Here is a 24910-nt window from a genome sequence, read left to right on the forward strand (position 1 = left end):
GAGATTTTGTGCCAGACTATGGTGTTCTGTGTCACACCTTCAATATCTACGTGCTGAATGTCAGAGATTGAATATTTCTGTAGTTTGTGCTGAATTATTTGGTGAGCTACAATCAAACTTAAAATCCTTTCAGTTTCAGGTTTACAGCATTAGTCTCAGCCTGAGTTCCTCAAAGAGATTAAGAAAGGAAAGTGAAATTTACAGGGAAGATTAGAATAACAACCGGAACTGAAGAGAATAGAGGTTTGATCATATCTATACTGCACCATACTTTCACTTTAAATATCTTTCAACTGCACAGGACCTGGATCAGAGCTGGGTGAGTCAAATAAGAGCAAACAAACTAAAATGCGTTTGGTGGTGTGTATATAGTTTGTGTAACTGTTACATATTTTATATAAGCAGGTGAACTCTGAATGCCACACTGTTGACCCATTTTTAGTAGAAATAGGTTTGATAAGTGTTTCAAGTGCTGAACTTATATACTCTTCTTTTTTTCTGCAAAAACTTCTAGACAGTGACTCCTAAATTGACTTGACTTGTACCTATAAATCGCTGGTACTTTTTTGAATACTTATCACTTCTGAGTTCTATAAGGGAGGCTTTTGAGGGGAATGAACATATTGAATCTAATAAATCATGTATTGATGTTTTAAAAGTCATGCTCTATATGTTGGAATAATTGGCTGATTAATTGCTGTTTAGTTAAACAATGGCAATTAAAATGTCCTTGATGACCAGGAGGTAAAGACAGTTAATGTATGTACAGTATGTGTGGATGTAGCAATCCAATATCTTTCCAACAAGTCCTCCAACCTAAAAGACCATACAGGTCGCTTGTTTCTACCCTAAGATATGACCCCTAGGAGCATACCAGCAAGCTTGTTGTTGTCGTCATGGTAACGATAGTAAACACTTGGTTAACATTGTGGGACGGTCTCAGCTTGGTTAGGTACTGAGGTAGATTTAGGAAAAGATGGTGGTTCAGGTTAAAACCAGTTGTGGAACAGTCATGGATTAAAGAAACAATGACTACTGGGTTCAAACTGGAACCAAACAGCAGTCTTGTGTTTTGTTGACCCATCCATCCACTCCATCCTACTCCTATAGTGGACATGCTGTTGCTTTTTATACTGTGTAATCTGTCTGTCATGTACATGTAATCAAAATCTCTGATGTCATATTTTACCACAAGCACTTGAATGTACCTGAGCGTACAGTTTTAAAACTGTTTTCTAAGTGTCTAACATGTCATTAAATAACTCACAAAAAATTAAGCAGACTGTACGTCACTGTGGCAGTCTGTTCTACTCTGACATTAACTAAAACATGAAAAAAAGAAAATTAGTCTGAAAAATACTCAACTCATACTGGCTCTTAACAAGCCACTGCACAGAAGCTCTATGGGCTTATTTTCTACAGGACATCCCCTAGCAATCAGTTTGAACCACGTTTCCCTTCTGTCACAGTCAGCAAGAAGTGTTTCCCGACCCTGTACCTGTTTCCTGTTTTTCTGATAGGGGGACAGAGTAATTCATAAAGTGAAAGGCCACAGGGGAAGGTGATGTCTGGGTCTCAAACTCTGATTGTGGCTTTCTTTGCTATTAAGGATAGCAAAGTCATAAATATTTACAATACTAGAACATACTCCTTTCCAAAGGTGTTATGTGAGACAACAGAAAAAATCCCACATACTCTGGCTGCACACCCAACATCAGAGTGCACATCAGGACCAATGACAGCCAGGACCTCTGAAATTAGACTTTACTCATCTGTTGAACACACTCAGCTCCATGAATACTGGGGATTTTATTAGTAGTGCTCTACCACCAGTCAGAGGAGGAGCTGAGAGGCTGAGCTTGCACTGAACATGTGGCTTTCACCTGTTTATATATACTTTTTCTCTGTCTTGAACTGTAGCTCAGATTGTACCTCAGCAGAACAAAGTTTCTGCCATTACATGCAAATGTATTAAGACTTTTCAACACGGTGATGTGGGTTATCTCCTCCACTGACTACTGTACTGTGCAAAAGTATAGACACTAAAAGTTTGTGTTTTCGCTCATTGTCCTGCTATTAGAATAAATCTGGAACTGATTAGATGCCATCTCATGGGACTGATGATGGACAAGAATCTAAATTTTCAGTTTGCTGTTTCTGTTGCTGTATGTGATATTTTGCAGTGTGATGGCAGGTCAGATGCAGAACTGGTGGACTCTGAGGCTCCTGACTCTTCTCAGCCTCCTCAGCCTCACTGAACCATTTGGTAAGAAACATTTAACATTTTAACAAACCTCAACTTCTGACTCTGTTCTATGTATTTAAAGTTGTAATCTTTAAGGATTCAGTGCTGGTTGATCTGGTGATACCTGTGGACACCAAGGTAATGCTTCAATGCTGTGAATGTTGAGCTCTCCAGTAAGTTTATTAATGACTGAAGCACAGACCAAGAGCCCCCCCTACAGGGTGTTTATCACAAGTGTTTTTTTATTGCTAGAAAACTCATACAGTACATTCATTTGTCTTTTTGTTTATATTCTCCTCTACAGTAACAGTAAGTGTAATGTAATAGTGCAGCAAACACTCCCTGAGCAACTACTCTGACTGAAATGCAACAGTAGAGCAGCTGGTGAATCTGTTTGCTGAGCGGCCCAAGTCACGTTTTAATGAAGAAGTCAGCCAAGAAGAACAAGTACACCAAACAAATACCTATAACTGATGCTGTGGATCATTAAATGTAAATGTTTCAACTTTCCAGAGGTGAGAGATGAGGACTGGGAGGAGCTCAGCGCTGACATCGCTGCACTGCACCGCCTCAGAGGACTGTCTGAACACATGGTTCATCAGAGGATCAAGGACACTTCACACCAAAGGTAGAAATCTGTGTTCAGACTTACGTGGACTTGGCACTGAAAAGGTAACAAGGACTTTGTTTTATCTTATAGGGACACATCCATTCATGGGACCAGAACAGAGAGATCCATTAATAGGTAAGGAATTGCTTATGATATGTTCAAAGCTTTTTGATGCAATTCTAGTTCAAACTCAAACTCAAACCAACCCACTATATTAAATCCCCTGCAGAGATAGGCCTGTACTCATGAAAGTAGTGTAGTTGCTTGCTATAATATATATATATATATATATATATATATATATATATATATATATATATATATATATATATATATATATAGCACTTAATCCTAGGTATTATTAGAAAATTTAAGGTTTTGATCAAAAAGCTTTTAAAATTTTAAACTACTTCAAAAAGGCATAGTTATTTTTCAAGCCAAAGCACCAAACATTTAATGGCTCCAGTTTCTCAAAATGAGAATTTGGTGATTTTCCTTTGTCTCAACATAATAGTCAGTTGAATTGGTTTTGGACAGTTGGACAAAACTAATTACATCAGCCTGAGCATTGAGAGTGTGATGCACATTTTTCATTGAGAATATAATCTACAGATTTAGTTTAAATTAAAAGTTCAGAGCTATCCTTCAGTCTTTAGTTTGACAAAAGTTTCCAGATGCAAACTTGTTATTAAGTCTGGGCTGCAGAGCTAGTATTACCCGAACACCAGTAGAAGTATTGAGTGTGGGATGGAGTTGGCTAGTTTCTGCCAGGTGTTTTCACAGGATGGAATTCAAATGTCACATCAAATAAAAATATGACATGATGATAAAAATATCATCAAATCAAGTCCATGATGAGATCATATATCATACCCCTCAGAGTTGATGTGGATTGACCTTTTTGTACAAATAGAAAAAGAAAAAGACAGAATTATACCCCTGTATGACATAAACATGTTAATCTTCTTTTAGGAGGGACACTGACCAAAACCCAATGAGTCTGCTGGATGGTTTTCAGGAGTGTGAGAATTTCACCACCTGTGTCATTCAGAAGGAAAAGGTTGGTGGATTTTAAAGGAACTGAGTTTAGAAGAACTGAATTCAGTCAAATCAGTCTGGAACCCAAATCAGTCAGCCAAGACTTCATACATTGGGTTACAAGGAATTAAATATCACATCTTACATAAACATCAAAAATAAAATTTGTAAAACTACAGGTCAGTAATATATTTTCTCAGTTGTGGGGTGTAAGGAAGAGTTTTAAACAACTAGAGACAACAACATCCATGCCCTCTCACTTATCTGTGGTAAAATAATCTAAATCTGTCATCTTATCTTGATCTGATTTTAACCTGATGATCTGCAATATTTTTATTTATTTATTGTATTTCTAATTATTTCCCAGGACTTTGAGACCTTCATGGCAGATATTGATGAACAGAAGAAACAAGACTGGCTGCTAAGTGCATCTGAGATCTCACACAGTTACAGTCAAAAACTTCTGATCATGACTGACAAAGAAAAGTCAACGATTGACAGAGTCCAGCAGGAATACAGCATGGATCCTCTTTACTCAGTAATAGTCAGTAAAGATTGTCTGTACAATGAGTCATGTTTACCAAAAGCAGACGGCTACACTGTAGTGAAAATATTTGGAAAGGTTTCAGAAGATGGACAAAGTGTGTCTGGGCTTTCTGGTTCATCACTTTCAGAGCTGATGTTGAAACCATCACTTGAAGCTGCCCCAGTGTTCTCCCTGGACGGAAACACAACCACAGACTTCCAGCATAACTTCATTCGGGTTTTTCTGGTCCGTGGCAGCAACAAAGTCTTAGAAACTAACCAGGATAATCACCAGATTTACCAGGTCATGGATCAACCTGACTCAGTTTCCAGCTACCGAATTCCACAAAGACCAGTTGATCACACCACACAGTACGACCACCAGCAGATCCTCATTCTGGAAGATAATCCTGCAGTCAGAAAAGCTGCTACTTATCTTTATGAAAAACATCCAAAGGTCAGCTCTGTCTACATTCTTGATCAAAACCAAAGACCAAAACTGATCCGTGGGGACCCAGAGCCACTGTCAGAGGACAGCAGACTGGTCCTGGTAGGTCATGGAGGAAGAGACAGCTCAGGAGAGATGAAACTGGCTGGGTACAGAGCCCAGGATGTGGCCAAAATCATTCAAAGGACCTCCAGAGTCAGTGATACAATCAAAACAACAAGTGTGGTGGGATGTGAGCTCGGATCAAATGAAGCTTTCATTGAGACCCTACTGAGAGAGCTCCATGAAACTGTCAACATCCAGACAGAGCTGCACCTGAGGGATGCTGTGCTCCAGGTCAGGCACACAGGACAGAAAATTACACAAGAAATCTCTCCAGATGGGACACAATGGAGACACAAAGATGACAGCAAGAAAGTGGTGGCAACTCTTGACAGGAACGGAGACGTAGTTATTAGAAATGAGGCTGGCAGTAAAGGAGAGGCAGTTTTTACCAATGAAAGAAATTTTCTGATGGACAGCCATTCAGGACAAGAGAGCAGTGGAAACAGCTGGCCAAATGAGCCAAAGAGATTTATTGACCAGAGTGAAGGATCTAAGCAGTTTAGTGATGCCTTATATGAACTTGAAGCTCTGACCTGGGGATTATTTCACACTGACCAGCCTTTTCCAAAAGAAACAGACATCAACAGCTTGCAACAAATTGAAGAGCAATATTTAATGAGAAGACAAATAAGAAACAATAATTATAATAATGATAAAAAAAATAATAATGAGGACACAAGATGGATGAAGGATGAAGCAGAAATAAAGAATGTTCTTTCTAAATGTTATAAGATTGAATCAGGAAAAGATGTTAGAAACATCATCCGTCACTACGCAAAGACTGGAGAAGATGAGCCCACATATCTGATGGTCAGAGACTGGATATATGAGGTTAATCCTCGAAGTCTGTACGTGTACCCAGTTGGAAAAAAACTTGACAACAATCAAATTGGAAATGAGGAAAAAATCAATGAAGTTAAAACATGGATTAATAATCAAAGAGGCAAAGGCAAAGAAGAATACAAATCCATGAGAAATTACATTCTTGGTGATGAAACTGAAAGGAGCCCAGAAGAGGTACGACTAATAAAAGAAAGTTATGTTCAATATGTGAGAGATATTTTTCTTGGTGAACACACAGCTCACCTACCTCTGTCCTTTAAGTCTGTGTTCACCACATATTTCACTGCATCAGTTATATCTGAATCTGCCAGAAATTTCAGGACATTTCCTCTGGTGCTGATGGCTCTGAGTATGGCTGAAAGCTCAGACAACAATATCAGAGAGAAAGGACTGAATTTCTTTTTTGAAAACCACCCGATGGCAAGAGGAGGAAGTTGGATTGACCCAAGCAGGCGAGGATTTCATGGCTCAGCAACACCTGAAAATTCCATCAAACTAACAGGGAGGAAGGTCAAGAGGGGTAAATTAATGAACGAGCTTAAAGAAGTTCTACACTACGAAGAGGTCATGTTCACAGCATATACAAAATATAATGCACCAGAATCAGTGGCAGACATGGCAGTAGAATTAAAGATATTTGAAGCGACAGATAAAGAGGCATTCTTAAAAGGTTACATTGATTTCAAAACAAAAACTGAGCAACATTTTCCAACACCATCTGGAGATGAACCTCCAGCATCTGGAACATTAGGAGGTTATGAGGATGGCTCTGTAACATCACGAGACTTGAATTCTGCCTCAGAGTTAGAGAATTCCTTCAGACTTGAAGATTATTTTTCCAGGGCATCTGCATCATTTTCTGAAGAAGTCCACAGCCAACTGAAAGCAAAATATGGTGAAAGACTGGCAGAGCTGCATGTGAGGGAGGGCAGTGCCAGAATAGAAAATGGACAGTTCATATGTCAGCTGGTGTCCAAGGGTACTGATGCTGAACCTGTCGAGTTTAGGGCTGAGTTATCTCCAGAGAGTCAAGAATACACTGAAAAAATGTTGAAGAGCATCAACACAGCAGTTCATGACATGGAGACGCACAGTCCAGAATCCTCCCATCAAGTCAGCAAGTATGTAGAGCACACTGGGACGGCTGTTGGTGCATTAGGCCTCATGCTGGGGATGAAAGGAGCTGTTCATGCTTTTGAACAGGGCGACATCAAAGATGGTGTGGTGGGAACTTTGCAAACAGCTCATGGAGTGACAGCTATGACGACATCTGTTATTGCAAAACAAGCCCTGTCCTCAGAGACAAGAATCGGCAGAGCTGCAGGAGCAATCATGAGAAACCCTGCAGTGAAGGGCACCATGAGCATTATGCCAATAGTGGGAATTGGATTTGGGATATACAATTTTGAACAAGACTTGGAGAGAGGTGACACACTGGGATACATTGAGGCTGCCTTTGATGGAGGTATGATTGTTTTGGATGTTGTTGAAATGGCTCAGCCTGAACTGGCACCATTTATAGTGCCTATAAACCTGGCTCTATCAGCAATTCGGATGGCCTTTGATGATGTTTATATGGGCATCCAGAATGAACTGAACAGCCTCCCAAAGGAAGCTGGAGTTTTACAGAAACTGGTGGCTGTGTATGTTGGCTATGGAAAAGGTATTGATCATTTTGCAATCCATGTGGCTAGTGTGTTTTATGATTGGCGTCACGATGAAATTGAAGAGGGACACAAACTTGTTGCTCAGATATCAGACTATAAAGAATATTACAGAGTTACAAAGGAAAAGGATGGAACAAAAGCCATTGATTTTAGTGGTGGTGGTTCCTCTTGGAATGGAGGAGGTATTTACTTCTGCCTCGCTGATCAGGGTCAGTCTGAGTTCTGCATGAACTATTTTGTATCTAGTGATGAGAGTTCTGGGAGGAGGTGTTGGAACATCGATACACAAGGAAGCAATGATATCATTCTTGGCCTGGGAGAGTCACATCAATTAGAGTATAAGACACTACAGAAAAAAGTACTCATGCTCATACCAGCCGGGTCTGTAACAGTGGTTTCAGGTTATAAAGCTCTGTCATATTCAAGATATGGAATATACAAGGGAAACAGAGATGCTAATCGCTTTTTTGCAGTTCAGGAATCAGAGGACAAACATGTTATTGAACTGATGTTGAGTTACTATTATCAGCTTTATGGTGAACCAGGTGATGACATATTCTTCCTGGGTCCACAGAGAAGTTATGCTGAAGGCTCTGGTGGAAAAGACACGTACGTCATTCCTGACAATGGAGGGAAAACAATAATTAACAACTACGATCCTTCCAAAGCACAAGACACTCTCCATTTCAGTGCTGATTACAGTCACATTTCTGTGTCTAAATCTGGAGATGATGCAGTGTTAATGTATGAGGGCAGCCATACTGTCATCATACAAAACTGGTTTTTAGGGGAGCTGTATCGTCATATGAACATGATGTCAGGAGACGGAGTCTTATTTGAGATTTCCTCCACTGTGGTTACTTCTGTTCAGCTGGTGGCCACAGGAATTAACAAGATGTTTAAGAAACAGGGTGAAACAGTGAACACATCACAGCCACTTTTACGAACAGTTACAAACATCTTTGGGTCTCAGTATGATGACGTGCTCATTGGAAATGGAGAGAAGAATCTGATAGATGGAGGAGGAGGTCGAGATCGTCTGATCGGTGGTGAAGGAGAAGACATATACATGGTGAAAAACAGCAAACAGTCTTCAGTGAGGATTGAGAATTACTCCAGAGACAATGAAACAGACCTGGCCATTATAGAAGCAAATCTTCACACTTTAAAAGTCAGAGTAGAAGGTAGCAATGTTATTCTGAACGCTGTCCATGACACAACAACCATCCAAGTGACTTTAGTGAACTGGTTCAGATCACCAGAAGACAGACACTTGCTCATCATCACAAAGGATCTGATCACTTTCACAGTCTCAGATAACAAGGCTGACTGCCAGCAGAAAGATCCGTTCATCAACTGCATAAAAAGTCAGAGAATTGACTACAGCAGCTCCACATCTCGTCTGGAGGTGGACCTTCAGGAGGACGAGGCTCTGAACAGTGTAACAGAGGTCCGTGGGTCAAATTTTAATGACATCATCAGAGGGAACAAAGAACACAATGTTTTTGTCCCAGGAAGAGGAGACGACTTCATTCAGTTGAGAGGAGGAGAGGACTGGTACATTATCACACCAGGACAAGGAGTAAAAACCATCAACAATCAATCACCAGATCTGACCTTGGACGTTCTTTTCCTGAAAGAACAATATGAGCATGTAACATGTTCTTGTGAAGGACAGAGCATCATCCTTTTGGTAAACGGAAGGAGAAGTGTTATCTTACAGAAATGGTTTGAGTCAAAGAATTATCAGCACCTGCAGATCAAGACCAGTGATGGAATAACAGCTGGGCTGATGTCCAACCTCAGCAGCTGTGGCAGCAAGTCTTTAATGTTACCCTTAACTGTTGATTACAGAAACCAGAAACCTGAACAACTTCATTCAGTCCAAACACAAATCCAGAAACGATCAGTCAGTGTAGTGGAACAGCCCAAGTGTTTCACATATAGAAATAAGAATTCAGATGAGAAGATCCTCTGTGGCCTCGAAGGCAAAGTGATGATGATGAATAAAGTTGAGTCAGTGAAAGAAATGTATGGCTCCCCAGGTTTCGACATCATGGTTGGGAACAGCAAGGAGAATTTGCTTGATCCTTATACTGGGGGTGCACTGATGTCTGGAGGTGAAGGTAAAGACACTTACATCATCAAACATGGATATGGAACTAACTTAATGATTGATAACTTTGCAGAAGATCAGAATATTGACACTGTGTTGGTTGACATGGATTTCGTTGATGGCAGCGAAGTCGCACTGAACTCATCATCAACAGGAGATCTGGATGTGACGATCACAACAAATGGGGAACAATTAAAACTCACTCTGCTCAGCTACACTGAAGGTTACCAACACCAGCACCTGGAGTTTCAGAGCTCTGACGGAATGAATTTTAAATTGAAATTACTAAACTCAACTGGAGATGTTCCTTTATTTGAGATTGAAGCTTTCAAAGTGACTCTGAAACAGTCGCAGACTGACTGCCGTTTGGACCTCAGCTCTCAGAGAAATCTGTCAAAGGTCCATACAGTTCAAGGCTGCCCCTCCCAGTCCAACGATATACTAGGTAATGATGAAGACAACGCTCTAATTGGTGGGTGGAAGGATGACGCCTTGGATGGAGGCCAAGGAGATGACACACTGATTGGAGGAAATGGAGCTGACCTCATGATTGGTGGTCTGGGAGATGACACTCTTTATGGCGAGGATGGAGATGACACGATGATGGGGAACTCCGGCAGTGACGTCTTCATTCCTGGACCAGGGGCAGATCTAATGGATGGAGGTCCTGGCAGAGACACTGTTCTGTACCGGGGCGATCATGAGAAGGGTAAAGGGGTTTATGTCAACCTGTTGACTGGACAAGGCCGCTATGCTGATGCTGAGGGGGACGTGTTGAAGGATGTGGAGACTGTGATCGGCTCCATCTACTCTGATATCTTGGTATCTGGTTATGAAAGTTCCCTTCTCAAAGGCTCTGACGGAGATGATATCTTGGTGTCCACTGGTGGTGATTACCTGGTCGGGGGTGATGGAAACGACATCTACATGTTGGCTTTCCAACGTGGCTCAGTCACTATTGACAACTGTGCAAAGGACAACGCCACAGATGTCTTGTACTTAGGATCAGGGTCACCACTGGCATTTGACTGCCAGATTTTACCTGACAGAGTTCTCCTGACTTTCTTTGGATTAAACCAAGCAGTTGTTAAGATTGTACTAGAAGGCTGGATCAGTGATGATAATGAATGTGGTCATTTGATGCTGGTTTTCAAAGAGCTGGAGATGTCAGTGGATTGGCTGCTACAAATATATCAGTTAAGACAGAAGAAATTGTTTTGGTCATTAGTCATAACTTGGGTTATCTGCATCAGCCTTTTCCTCTTCCATTTTGTTTTCATGTTATACATGTGCATAAAATCAATGAGAAGGGCACAGAAACAAAAGACATTGAAACAAACAGAAACTAATGTTATTGAAGAGTCTGTTGCCTTGCAGAGTGACGTGCAGATCCACAGTGATATTAGTCCATGAAAATCTCTAAAATACAATATATGAATTTGATTTATCATTTGACAAATCATTAATAATTTGTGGTTTTCAGTAAATTCAGTAATTCAGTAAATCACATGGAAAAAACTTGTTTTTTGTTAGGGTTATGGTATCTGTAATGAATTACATTTAGTAGTGAATCAACTGGATGTAGAGGAAAATTCCTTTCCCAGTATTACCTCAGGTCTTTGTGTTATAGCTTGGGTATGATGTATTATGTAACATAACTGTGGATCTGGGTGTTTTGAGGATTATCCTCAAGTACTGGAAGGCATTTTGGATGCTTTGAGTATGAAAAATAAAATTCTATTCACCCCTTTTTTTGGCAGACCTGTTAGTTTGCTTAGCTAAGTCCCCTTTGTTATACAGTACTTATCATTTATATGTGACACCTTCTTTGAAATGTCTTTGTATTTTTAATAGCTTTTCTAATTAGATTATTACACATTATATTCTGGAGATAGATAATCTACATCAGGGTATATTCAATGTGCCTCTTGTGCCTGTGCCTTTTGATCTCCTGTGATTTCTGTAGTCCTGCCTTCTTTCTATCCATACCTGTAATTCATTTGTCCTACTGAAGTGTTTGTGTTTGTATCTTACTCCAGTATCCCAATGACGGATTGTTGCCAAAATGCACTGGTGTGGGCTTTGTAATATTAAAGGCTTTTTTATGATTTACACCTCAAGACTCAGTCAAGACTCAGACTCAAGTTTTAGTTTGACTTAACCCCTATGTTCTTTGAACCATCTTGCAGTTCACTGACTGGCCACAAGGTGTCACTGGTGCGCAGACTCAGCGTGCTGCTGAAATGCCCGGATGTTATTGTAGCTAGCTCTTTTAGCAAATCGGCTAGCCGCTGCGACGCTGCTGTCTCCTGCCGCTACGGTCTGCCGCATCGGGGACTTTCGACCCTTTTGACTCCCCCGGCCCATATAATCTGGTTTTTAACGTCGGTAATTTCACATCGGTAATTTATCATGATAGAAGCTGATTGAAGGGCTCGTTAATTTTAGGTCTTATCGTTGATTTTCCAACCGGTTTGGCGGGACTAGATCGGGTTAACAATACGACGAGCTAAAGGCTAAAGCAGCTAGCGCTGAGACACAGGCCAGTTTGTTTTTTCAGGTAGCTAACACAGCTAGCTTAGCAAGCTACCGCGGCTGTCATGGAAGACAAATCTTTTACTAAAGAATTAGACCAATGGATCGAACAGCTAAACGAGTGTAAGCAGCTAACGGAAAACCAAGTCAGGACACTCTGCGAGAAGGTAAGTGGGCTACATCTGCCCGGGTTTTATCCTGACTCTGTCGGCCTCGCTTTCAGTGTGGCCTAGATTGCGAAAGCGGGTCCGACTAATTTCTGGAATGAGGTAGCGACAGCGGCGGCGATTTTCGCCCCGTTTTCGACCAGTCATTCTGGGGTTATTAATGTTTCACAGCACCGCAGCTAAAGCTAAATCATTTTCCAAAGCTCATACTTTAGCCCAATTCTCTGTCCGAGCTTTGAAAACGGTGCTAATGCGGACGGTTACTCGATAGCCGTCGTCTCAGGACAGAGGCCGAAAATTCCCATCTTCACATCATTACCAGCAAATAGACGGACCCGGTTTTACTGCCCATTTATTAACAAGGCTACATTTTGCTTTTAGAGCAGGACTCGGCTAATGTTTGATGCTGTTCTTTTATATATTTGTATCTAAAGTTTTATCAAATATCTGTTAATGAGAGTTCGTGTTATGATCCTCACCGCGCCCTGTCTTTATCGATCAAGCGTTTTATTGCATAAACCTGTCGAGCCTCTCAGTTTTCAGGCGTCACCTCAGCTCCGTTGCACCATGAAATAACTCGTTTGGTAGCTTGTCTGCAGCAGCGACCTTTAATGTTAATACAGCGCGGTTAGTGGAGCAGTAAGTGTAAATCTTACAGCTGAGGTTCTGCAGGTTGTTTCCTCTCCTCAGTGTGAAGGGAGATGATTGTTGAATGAATGAAAGCAAAGAGTCAAAGCCTTGGTTTGGTCAGTAAAGCATGCAGAGTGTTAGCTGGGCTGTTTTCAGGGTGAATGAGGTTAAACGATCATTTCACTTGGATATAATAATCTCATCTTGGAAGTAAGGTTGCACTGAACCATTAGGAATAATTTGTACCAGCTCACGTTGGTTTTATAAAGCAACAGACCTCTAAACAATCAGTCGATTACCAGAAAAATCATTGGCTAGTTTGATAACTGTTTAATAATTTGAGTCATGTGAGTATATTAACATAAACTGAGAAAAATACCAGATCTTTGCAAATGTCCGCCTCTGAAATGAGAAGATTTGCTGCTTTTCATGGTCATATCTCTTTACAAACAAAATATTCTGCGGCTTTTTGTGGATTTTTGGTCGAACAAAATAACACATTTAAGACGTTAACTTAAGCTTTGTGAAATTTTTGACAATTCATTGATGTATTACGGATTTAACAGTTCTTTATTAATCTAAATAATCATTGATGAAAATGGCAATTCTTGTTGTTGCAGCCCCACATGCATATAAGTAGAAATCACAGTTCAGTGATGTTTAAAATAATGATAAACACCTGTCCCGGGTCAGCAGAGTCCAGAGTTTAGACTTGGACCTCATGTGACCTGTTAGGCTCCTAATTTACTCATATTTTTCATTTTGCTAACGAGAAATCAATCATTTTTTTTCTGTTCAGTATCTGCAGCTCTGATATTTCAGCTGAGCCTGAAGACATTTAGCGCAGCAACAAATGATTATTTTCATCATTGTTTAATCTGCTGACTTATATTTGACCATCTTCTTTAATCAGTGGGTGTCTTCAGATGTCTTCTATTGGTTATTCTTCTGTCCATCAGTAACTAATTAATCAACTAATCCTTCCAGCTCTAGTTTTGCTGGGCGTCACAGTGATAACAGTAAAACTACGACTGACACAAACTCACTGTTCACTCTTTTTGGATAATTTCTTAATAATCACTTTAGTTTATTATGTAAGTGATGTTTTGAGTGAAACTCAGAGGAGATTAAACCATCAGAGAGGACAGAGCAGCTACAACCAGCTCAGACTTTTTCTATCATAACTGCTGTTTATTCACTTAACAACAAATAAAGTTATGTTTGAGTTTCTCACACTGATTCAGGGACAGTGTTTGTACCATGTTTGATTTTAATCAACCAAAGCTGCAGCCAACAGTTGTTTATTTTAAGTATTGATCTGATCAGCTGATCATCTTTCTAATTAATGAATATTTATTAAACGTAAAGTGACATCTTTGCACGTTTAAACATAATAAAGATATATTCAGTCAGTGATCAGTTCATTGACAAATGATTTCAGTTTTTGAATCAGCTGAGTTTTATTTCCTGAGCTTTAAGAATTAAGAAGCTGAAGGAGTTTGAAATGAGAGCACAGTCGTCCATAGAAGAGCATCAGAAATATATAAACTCCGATCAGTGTTTCAAACACTACGGTGGCCTGTGAGGTCACACAGACCTGTGTTAGTGTTTGTGTCTGAGATGTGGATGTTACAGAAAACGTTGAAATGAAATAAAGAATCTGTGTTTGTCTCCTCCAGGCCAAGGAGATTCTGACCAAGGAGTCCAACGTTCAGGAGGTGAGGTTTTCCCCGAGTCTGTCCTCAGCATCAAACACTCACTGATTAACCTCCATCACAGCTCAGGTCCTGGGTGACACACATTGTCTCTTTATAGAGCCTAAAAACTGATATAAAACCACACAAACATGCATCTGCTGAAACATTCTTAGATTATTTATCACATTCTGATTCATGTTAACTTTGCATTTTTGTCTGACCAGTGATTTAATATCCTGGTTTGAGGACATGTTCCAGCACCATATATTAGACATTTAATGATAAATGATTGATCAGTTAATTGGAACATGATTAGCAGACACAGGTGAGATTTTCTACCTTTACTGTGACATTTAATATGAATAAAGTACAGGACAATTCATTAACCTTAACTAGAAACTGGTTTAAGAAATGCAGTAAATCTGTGGCTCCAACACAAAACAGCAGTTTCATCTCCTCATCATCAGTTGTGTCAAACCAAAGCCTGTGTACGTCTGAATCAGTTTTAGTAGAATCATTTGCAGAAACGACAACAACAGGCAGCAGCAGAGGACGACAGTCAGCTCAGGCTCAGATGGTGAAATCTGCTGGAACGTTTCCAAACTGAACAGAAAGGGAACTAAAGTCAAAGTGTTGAAAGCTGTTTTGGTTTGAGCAGGAAGTCGCATTAATCTCCTGACCAGCACCGATCAATACGTGTAGGTGAAGGTGGAGGTTATTCCTCAATGAGATTTACACCTTCTGATGAAAAGATTGATGCTTCAGTTCAAACCAAACACTTCAGCAGTGAATCTGTTTTTCTTCTTTTTTTACATCAGTTTGTTTCTGTGTTTTATAAAGAAATCCTGAATGTGATCTGGATCTGATTTTCAGTGTCGGTCCCTCCGGCGAGTTTGAAGCAGAATATGACTGAGCCTCCACAGACTGAACAATATCACACCTTGTTTACACTGAAAACTGTGTCTGTGCTGCAGGCTCACACACACTCTCACACACTTAGCTTTTTAAAATGCCACTGAGTCTTTATAGAAACAGAATCTGTCAGTGACAGTACAAAGCTGTGTGGACTCTTTTAATCAGTGTTTATTCAGCTTAATGATAAAACTGATCCTCAGAGAGACGAGTCTCCAAAACCAGCTTTTAAACAGCGACAAAGATTTAAGTTCATTTGACTGAACATCAGCTTTATTATGAGCAGTGACTGTAACAGTTCAGGATATAAACATCATGTTTTAACAGTAACCATCACAGCAAATTGGAGGAAAAAGAAGCTTCCTTTCTAAAAGTTTAAACAGAGTGAACAGGTGGTGGCGTTGTGGTTGAGACGCCCCTGGTGACGGTGTTACCTGTCCCCTCAGGTGCGATGCCCGGTGACGGTGTGCGGCGACGTCCACGGTCAGTTCCACGACCTGATGGAGCTGTTTAAGATCGGAGGAAAGTCTCCCGACACCAACTACCTGTTCATGGGAGACTACGTCGACAGAGGCTACTACTCCGTGGAGACGGTCACGCTGCTCGTCACGTTAAAGGTAAACGCCGCCGCCATGTTGTCTGTCTGTCTGTCTGTCTGTCTGTGTTCAACAGATCACAAAGAGACTGAGGCTAAAACTGAGAAACACTAACGGCACCGTTTTAGTTTGAAAACTTGTACTTTCTACAAGCGACGAGCTGCAGAGTAAACACTCTACTTCCTGTTTACGCTGTCCCGCACATGCTCAGTTTAAACGTTTGTCTGGACGGAGGTCGTGCGTATCTGTGTGGACACGGAGCAGCTGTAATGTTTGACTTGCTCACATGATGCTGGACCTTCAGTAAACATGTTCATGTGTTTGTCCTGATGTGTGATCGTGAGCTCAGTGATGATTATTTTCCTCCTCCTGGAGCTTTTCCCAGAGTCAGGTGAGATGTTTACCTGCAGCTCCACCGCCACAGTTTGAGGAAGTGAAATCTCTGAAGAGTTGGTTTGATTTTTAACAAACTGTCACTGAATTTAAAGAAGAAATTCATTATTGTTGGGAATCATGCAACATCTACCCAGAGGAAACTGAATATATAAGACTGAATATAGATCATAAATTCAGCTGGAAACCACATGTAGATTTCTTCAAGATAGATCCAGTGTTTGTTTCTAAAATTATTCTGAAACCTCACCTTCTCCTTCACATCCTCAACATGTCGTGTTAATTTGTCTCTTACAGCTTGTTTTATCAGTCGAGTCTCTCGCTCTCCGGCTACAGGCCTGTTCACATTTTGTTTATTGTGACAAATCTGATAAGCAGGAGACTAAACCTGTTGCCCCCGCCCGCCTCACAGCCTCTAAAAATAATCATCAGTTCCTCTGAATTTGATTTGTTCAAACAGACGTGAACAAACGGTGGATTTGTCAGAAACTGGGTCCAGTCCTGTGACCTGGACATCAGGAAGTTTTATTATGTTATAAACACGTTAGTAAAACCATCGACGGTGACGTGAGCTGACGGAGACGTCCTGACCTGTACGCATGTTTCACCTACGCAGCACATACATGATACACAGCTGTTTGATGTGTTTTAACACAAAGACCTGGTCAACGTGTGAAAACAGAACCCACAGGCAGAGAAACCATAAGACCAGTCAGATGCTTCTGGGACATTTTGACCACGACTGAGGAGAACAGGAAGGAAACGCTGAGTCACATTAAACTGACTTCCTCTTTAGTATGAAATAATTTTTGGTGCAATTGTTTTATATTTTACTGAATCACCACCGTGTTTCCCTGAAGCTCAGCTGCAGCCGTCATATTTCAAATACAATGTGAAATATTATCACACGATAAATCTGGTTCAGTAACGGATTAATTCTCAAAACCCAGTCTAAACTGAAGTCTGAGGTGGTTTATAGATTATGAATTAGTTCTTGTTCAAAATGACCAAAGATTTCTCTGATTCCAGCTTCTCAGAAGTGAATATTTGAAGCAGGACTCTGTATATCTTTGTGTTTTGAGGACGTGATCTTGGACTCTGTAATGGTTTTATTTTTTACCATCTGTCCAAAACCCAAAGATATTCAGCCGACATTCACCTGAGACAAAAATCTTCACATTTAAAGTTCTGAAACTATTGATTGATTGATTAATTAACTGATTGTTTCAGCTCTAAGTGAAAAATAAATCATGAGTTGCAGCTCTCTGATGTCTTATTTTCTTCGTTGTTGTGCTTCAGGTTCGTTTCCAGGAGCGAATCACCATCCTGCGAGGGAACCACGAGTCGCGGCAGATCACTCAGGTCTACGGCTTCTACGACGAGTGCCTGAGGAAGTACGGCAACGCCAACGTCTGGAAGTACTTCACAGACCTGTTCGACTACCTGCCGCTCACCGCGCTGGTCGATGGACAGGTACGAGGGTCCACAGATACTCCATTAATCAAATCATCATTTTATTCCTTTTTTAAAGCAAAACCTCAGAATATTTGTTCCAGTGTCTCAAATGTAAATAAGTCCTGGTTGTTTTGTTGAACGTGGCAGTAAACTGAATCTTTGGGTGTGGACTTTCTCATTGGAGATTTAAAGGCGTCACACTGCTCTGTAGAAAATGATAGCGGACCTTTTTCTCTGCACAGACTGAGATGTAATGGAAATGTGTTTTTAGGGAGCAGTTCTGCTGCAGATGATTCAATAATGAATAGAATCTTTAGCTGCAGCCTTAATTATATTTTCACTGCGTTATTTCTTTGAGACACATCTTCAGTTTTTCTTCCTTGTTGAATAATTCATCTTGTGTTTTACGTGTTTCTCCTGGCTGACCTGAATGAGCTCATTGTTCCTCTGCTGCCGCTGACGATATCTTCTTCATCTCCTGTGTTTGTTTCAGATCTTCTGTCTCCACGGAGGTCTGTCTCCCTCCATAGACACTCTGGATCACATACGAGCTCTGGACCGCCTGCAAGAAGTCCCACATGAGGTAAACACACGGCCAACACTGTGTGTGATCACGAGCCAGGATGTAAAGGATGTGGTGTTGACTCTGTCTGTCTGTCTGTCAGGGCCCAATGTGCGACCTGCTGTGGTCGGACCCTGATGACCGCGGTGGGTGGGGGATCTCCCCCCGAGGTGCCGGCTACACCTTCGGACAGGACATCTCTGAAACCTTCAACCACGCCAACGGCCTCACCCTGGTGTCCCGTGCCCATCAGCTGGTCATGGAGGTAAAACCGGACGTCAACGTCTCCACCACTAAGCTTCCAACTGGTCATTTCATTTAGCTCTGAGCTCTTCTACAAAAGCCTTTCTTCTTAGAAAGTTAGTGAGAGTTTGAAAGAGCGTGAGTAGAAACACAACGAGGCTGTAAAGGTGGACTGGTGAGTAGATGGGTTTTCATGTTAACGTCCCCGACAACCTCTGTAGTCTCATTTAGACACTCGTTAGCAACCGCCTTTTTTAAGACACGTAAAAGCTTCAAACATCAGGAGTGGGGGATTTACTGACCCATTTTATGTCCGAGAATAAAACCTGAAAATGTCTGGAGCTTGTGTTAAAACCACAGACCTTATTTCAGACATTTAACCAGAAACACACTGACAACAGGAAGAGCTAACATGCTAACATGCTAACTGACTTCCTGGTTTTAGGATCAGTCCTGCAGGACTCTCAGCACCAGTACAGACTGAAAACCACACACTAAGACTCAGCTGTAAAATCTGAAGCTTTAGTGTTTGTGAATGTATTTCAGTCGTGTTGGCACAGATACTCTCTCACAAGTGGCCTGAAGGATCCTAAAAAAAAATCTGTGTCTCCATGGCAACGTAATATAATGAAGTTGTGAGGGTGCAGAGCTGCTTCATCCCTGCTCCTGGACCAGTTTGACTCCCACTGCGCCTGACACACAGTTCACACACACTGTTCACATTCAGGCTGCAGCTGCTGCAAAGTGACGACTCACCAGTTTGTTTTATTTAGACATTAACAACTGAAGAGAAGCTGCGAGTGAGTCCAGTGATCAGAGGAGCAAATGAGAATCTGTGGAAAGTTTCAGTTGGTGATGAATTTAATCGTTTAAAGTTTAAAGAGTTTAAAGTTCAGCAGATTGTTTCTCTGGTGTCTGGAGGTGATTGAAGAGCAAAGAGACTTGTTACTGTGACCCATTAAAAGAGTTCAAATAGAGAGAGAACATCCATGAAAAGGTAAAAATCCTAATCAGCTGAGATTATTATTAAGGCAGTCAAACGAATATTTAATGGCACCTTACTCACATTCTTTATCTGTTCTCAATGAATCTTAAAGGGATGTTTCTCAGGTTTTTAATCCTTTGATCAACATGGGAGTGGACAGATATGAGCGATGGTGATCTGCGGTGGTAACTCAGTGAATGCAGATAACGTTGTTCTTGTGGAGAGAACCATCAGCAGAGCTGTGACGCTGCTTTTTAAAAACAAAGTCTATTTCTGCTCAGAGATTTGTTTCCACCTGCCGTCCACACGTTACTGCTGCGTCACTGTGTGGTTTCATCCTAACTGGATGTGTGTTCTCACCTCCAGGGCTACAACTGGGGCCATGATAAGAACGTGGTGACCATCTTTAGTGCTCCAAACTACTGCTACCGCTGTGGAAACCAGGCAGCCATCATGGAACTGGACGACACTCTGAAATACTCTTTGTAAGTACAGAGACGTTAAATCTGCTGCTCCGCGCGTCGTCTGTTCCTCTCAGGTGTTTTAACTGAGTGACTCCATCAATAACAAACGCCTTCTTCTCTCCTCAGCCTTCAGTTTGACCCCGCCCCTCGCCGCGGCGAGCCCCACGTGACCAGACGCACTCCTGACTACTTCCTGTGAATGTCCAAAGCCATCCCTGTCAATCATCCACGAAGCTCCACCCCTCTCTTCCTCCCCCTCTCCCCCTTCACCCCCTTCATTTTGGATGGAAAGAAGATATTAGTGATAATAATAACGATGATGATGATGATACTGTACCAGGGAGAATAGAAACAAACGATTGGCTCACGAATCCAAGATTTTAACAAAGAGAGAAACTTAAAGAGCGGCCCCCTCTACAGTTGTGTTTTCAGTATGCTGTCATTAATGCTGTGCTTCTGGGGAAAAACAACACGTACAACTATGATGATCTGTTTTCTTTCTTTTTTTGTTTATTACATGTTTGAAAACGAGATAATAAAACTACCAACGTGGACCAAATGTGCCATATTCTGATCCTTTTACAACATGTACAACGCGCAAGGTTTTTTCTTTTTGTTTTGTTTTTTTCTTTTTTCTGTTTTTTTTTTTTTTTTTAGACCAGCACTATAACCCTACCTACCTGACATCCACCACCACTCATCACATCTCATGGCATACAGTATGTGCTTTTTTCTGTTGCAAGATAATTTTAAAAAAGGAGAAAAAAAAAGGAAAAAAAAGTTTGCTTCAAGTAGTACAGCTGTCAGTTTTAGCTGTCCAGGCTGCAGCCGGTGGTCATCTCAGCAAGTATATTACTGTAATTTGAATAAAGACAACAGACGTATGAAATAAAATGTCCTATTGACAAACTACTGTGCTGCCTCAGTGTCATTTCTTCAGACTGTTTTCTGTTAAACCTGGTTTGATTAAAAAATAGGGTCAGTTTAAGTCTTAAACTCTGAATTTAACATCCTTTGAAAGTCATATTAATAAATCTGAATTAATTTACAAATATCTCTCGCCTGCAGAAAACATAAACACCAGTTCTATTTATATGTTCTATCATTTTCCCTTCAGAATTTAAGTTCCTCGTATTTTTAAACTTATTTTTTTCAATTAATTTAACTTCAAACGTGTGATTTTACCTGATAATTGACATTAATTTAATGCGGTGTAGTTGTCAAAGTGACCGCTAGATGGCAGTGTCTGAAAAGGTTCACTAAAACGCGACGGACGATCTCGTTCTTTACCTCAACAATCGCGAGAGTTCCCGGGAAGCGCACAACAAACCAATCTCCGTGTTAGCTTGCTAGCAGCTTCTCCCTGATGATCTACCGTCAGCTGATAAAGAGGTCGGTGTTTTCTGCTTTAATATCTGTTCAGTGTCTCTCAGTTTAATGTTTAACTCCTGGAAGAAAGTCAGAGCTCATCTGTTGGTTTTCTGGCTAGTTAGCTGCGTTTAGCTCGTTAGCTAACTAGCCTAATAGGCTAAAAACATTAGCTACCGGTAGAACTTTAACCGAAGGCTGCTGAGATAAAAGAACAGAAGCGACCGTTGTTAAACTGTGTCAGTCAAATCATCTGATAGCTCATGCTAATATTGTATAATTACGTGTTTATCGTGTATTTGTCTGACTGACATGAAGTTTGTGGAGTTTATTTCTGTCTCTGCTCTCAGTGTTTAGCTTTAGCTTGAATACCTGGTTGAATAGTTCTGTGAGGGTGAGACTAAGTTAAATAAACCCTCCTCGTGCAGCTTCACCCTCCTTATATACAGGTTACTTTGTCCTGTATCAGCTGTTAGAAATCCAGATCAGTCCCACTGTGTGTCTCATGTATTACACACATTCAGGTCAGTGAGGATTTTAAAGCTCTTCCTGCAGGTCTGCGGTTATTTTCAGATTCCTCACAGACCATCTGTGTGAGAAACTATTCTGAGGCTGCTCCATAAAAATGACTTGTAATCTGTGCCACTGGTTGAACAGAGACTGTGGAGAACTTTATCACCTGTTCATATACAAATACACATCAGGGATTAAAGAGCAGAACATCAACGTGTGGTACCTGGACAGAAACTAAAGCTAAAGACAGAGCAAACTGTTCTCTACAGCGAGAATCACATCGTGTTCATGTCGCTTTATATTTTCACACAAAATAACATGTTAACTTTTTGTTTGTGAACAGCGACTGTGTCACGTGAGGGTTCAGATATATTATTATATATTATTAGTCATGTGAGGTCACATCTGATCCACTCAGCTGGGCTGAGTGTGAACCTACAGACGAGCTGGTGTAACTGGTTCAGGTGTTTTTCTCAGTGAAATGTGGTGATGAAACACTGCAGTGTGTGTTCCACCTCCACCTGTCAGACAGCTGATACCATGAGGAGGAGGAGGAGGGGGGTGGAGCAGTCAGTCCTCTGATCGGTCTGTCTGTCTGTATGGAGGATGTGGTTCTGCACTGTCAGTCTGGATCAGCAGCCAGGTTCAGCTCCCTGTTAGAGACCACAGAGAAGCTCCTGGAGCCTTTCCCCTGTCGGACTCCTCCGGTCTTCACGCCCTGGTTCCCTGCCGCCGCAGACCTCCGGCTACCCCTCAGACCGGCCAGACCGGCTCCTGTCATCTCCTCCTCGGCCGGTTTACTCGCCTCTGACAGCAGAGCACACACTCACACAGCTCCGACTGAACCACACCTCCCAGAAAACAAACCACAGAAACATGATGTTGACACTGATAAACGCTGCGACCGTCCACACACAGAGACGACGGCACGTCCTGAAGAAACGCTCAGTGTGTCAGAGACTCCAAACCACCTCCTCCCTGCGTCACCGCGTCACAGAGCAGAGAGACGAGTCACCGACCTGCCGCAGAAAAACACAGAGTCGCCCATCAAACGCTCGTGGAGCGTGTTCACTCAGAGAGGAGTCCTGCTGGACAGCTCCCAGTCTCTGTCCAGACGCTTCCATCACATGGTCTCCGTCCACAGGCTCCACCTCCGACAGAGGGCCAAGTGGGTGATCAGTGAGGACAACTGTGGGACGGCCCAGGACATCGAACAGGTCAGTGGTTCAGGACTGAGTCTGCAGCAGATCAGTGAGGCTGCAGTGTCTCAGCTGATATTATCAGTGTTATTGTTCCTGCTTTAGCTTTTATTTAACTTCCTGTAGAGGGAGGAGGGAGACACGCAGAGACACAGAGTGAAGACGGACAGATGTGATGTGAATCTGAACCACAGGCTGTTTTAATCATCTGTTAATTATCTGAAACATTCGACGGTTCCAGCTTCTCCAGTCAAACACATGAGGCTGTTTGAAGACGTCACTTTGGATCCTGGAAGATTCAGGTTTTATAGATCAAACAACTCATTGATTAATTACAAAAAATAACCAGCAGATTAACTGCTAATGAAAACAATCATTAGTTTCAGCACTAAACACGTGAGGATCATTAAACAGTCCATGTTTGACAGAGATCAGCCTGGTGGTGCTGGACAAACAGAGCAGAGCATCTCTGCTGTTGCTGTCCTCACCTGTCCTTCCTCCTCCCTCCTGCAGGTGTGGCGGACTCTGAGCCGGTCGGTCCGGAGCTCCAGGCTGCCGACGTGCAACGCCAACATCCAGAGGGAGCGGGCGGAGATCTGGGTGTTCTGCGACGTCCTGTGCTCGGAGCAGGTGGGGCGTTTCCTGAAGGAGGAGCTGCAGCTGTCGGGGAGGATCAGCCTGTCGGTCCACAGGCTGGGAAACGTCTTCAGCATGTAGAGGGACTCCAGACACTTTACAGCCTCAGGCTTTAACACTGCATTTGTCTTCATGTTAATATAACTGATAAAAAAGCCTGTTTTTGATTCATGTTCAGAACATGAGCAGAGAGAATCAGTTAAACCAGGTTCATCCTCAGGAAACATCTGTTCTCATAAAGACAGTGAGAGGGTAAAATACACGTTATCTCTGTGAAGCCACAGATGATACAGAGAGAGAAGAGTCACAGTCACAGTGTGGTGAAGGTGCTGAGGAACTCCTCTTTATTCAGCTGTTTGTGCTGCTACACACATGTTGTTACTGAGCTTTTTAAACATGGACGTGTCCATGACTTGATGAATTTCACGCCTCGTCTGAGGTCAGACCTCAGAGCGACGCCTGCTTTTCTGAGCCACTTTTTTACCTTTTTATTTTCTTTTTTCTACCGAAGCAGCTGTGACTAAAACGTCTCCCTGTGCTCACACTTTACAGTCTCACCTAAAGAAAAGGAAACATGCAGTTGATTGAACCCTTTCTGTGCCTTGATACCAATCCTCCAATGCAGAAGTTCATTCATATTTTATAAGAATTTACTCCAGTAATGAGCTGGAGGGGAATGAAAGCCCTGAACAGATGTGTGTCTTTGTGCTGAGTTCCAGTCTGTGTTGTGTATTGATGAATTTGAGAACAGATGGTTCTGACTGAGTTTTTCACAACGATTTTCTCTTCGCTCTGTGATGTAAATAAAGGTTGAATATTTTGAATGGATGGACGTACAGTCGAACATGTGATGTGCAGTTTGTTCTGGAAAAGCTGCAGCAGCAGTCACATGATCCGGGAGTCAGCCTGCTTTTCACTGACACAGAAAAACACACACACACACACACACACACACACA

At 41.7% G+C, this 24910-nt stretch overlaps 3 protein-coding genes across 7 annotated transcripts; all 3 read left to right on the forward strand.

Annotated features, from left to right (window-relative positions):
• The first annotated feature begins 3 nt into the window (after nucleotides 1-3).
• LOC108874983 (uncharacterized) lies at nucleotides 4-11717 on the forward strand. 2 transcript variants are annotated; one of them, XM_018663614.2, is made up of 6 exons: nucleotides 4-319; nucleotides 2184-2266; nucleotides 2759-2873; nucleotides 2946-2990; nucleotides 3828-3915; nucleotides 4261-11717. In XM_018663614.2, the coding sequence occupies exons 2-6, from the start codon at nucleotides 2188-2190 to the stop codon at nucleotides 11008-11010; spliced, it is 7077 nt and encodes a 2358-aa protein (XP_018519130.1). In that variant the 5' UTR covers nucleotides 4-319; nucleotides 2184-2187; the 3' UTR covers nucleotides 11011-11717. The 2 variants fall into 2 exon arrangements, with proteins under 2 accessions (XP_018519130.1, XP_018519138.1); XM_018663622.2 differs by having other exon boundaries at nucleotides 2195-2266.
• Nucleotides 11718-11852: 135 nt separating this feature from the next.
• LOC108875225 (serine/threonine-protein phosphatase 2A catalytic subunit beta isoform) lies at nucleotides 11853-21148 on the forward strand. Its single transcript, XM_018663984.2, has 8 exons — nucleotides 11853-12299; nucleotides 14609-14647; nucleotides 15985-16155; nucleotides 17827-18000; nucleotides 18476-18565; nucleotides 18648-18809; nucleotides 20139-20257; nucleotides 20363-21148. The coding sequence occupies exons 1-8, from the start codon at nucleotides 12198-12200 to the stop codon at nucleotides 20433-20435; spliced, it is 930 nt and encodes a 309-aa protein (XP_018519500.1). The 5' UTR covers nucleotides 11853-12197; the 3' UTR covers nucleotides 20436-21148.
• A 359-nt stretch (nucleotides 21149-21507) lies between these two features.
• zgc:101664 (uncharacterized protein LOC450064 homolog) lies at nucleotides 21508-24796 on the forward strand. 4 transcript variants are annotated; one of them, XR_007814424.1, is made up of 4 exons: nucleotides 21514-21628; nucleotides 22650-23334; nucleotides 23443-23618; nucleotides 23830-23968. XR_007814424.1 is itself a non-coding variant. In XM_018664027.2 (3 exons), the coding sequence occupies exons 2-3, from the start codon at nucleotides 22717-22719 to the stop codon at nucleotides 24031-24033; spliced, it is 822 nt and encodes a 273-aa protein (XP_018519543.1). In that variant the 5' UTR covers nucleotides 21508-21628; nucleotides 22646-22716; the 3' UTR covers nucleotides 24034-24796. The 4 variants fall into 4 exon arrangements, 3 of the variants coding, with proteins under 3 accessions (XP_018519543.1, XP_018519553.1, XP_050931055.1); XM_018664027.2 differs by lacking the exon at nucleotides 23443-23618 and having other exon boundaries at nucleotides 21508-21628; nucleotides 22646-23334; nucleotides 23830-24796; XM_018664037.2 differs by lacking the exon at nucleotides 23443-23618 and having other exon boundaries at nucleotides 23830-24796.
• The last annotated feature ends 114 nt before the right edge of the window (nucleotides 24797-24910 follow it).

Source organism: Lates calcarifer, linkage group LG13, assembly GCF_001640805.2.
Source record: "Lates calcarifer isolate ASB-BC8 linkage group LG13, TLL_Latcal_v3, whole genome shotgun sequence".
Taxonomy (NCBI): Eukaryota; Metazoa; Chordata; class Actinopteri; family Centropomidae; genus Lates; species Lates calcarifer.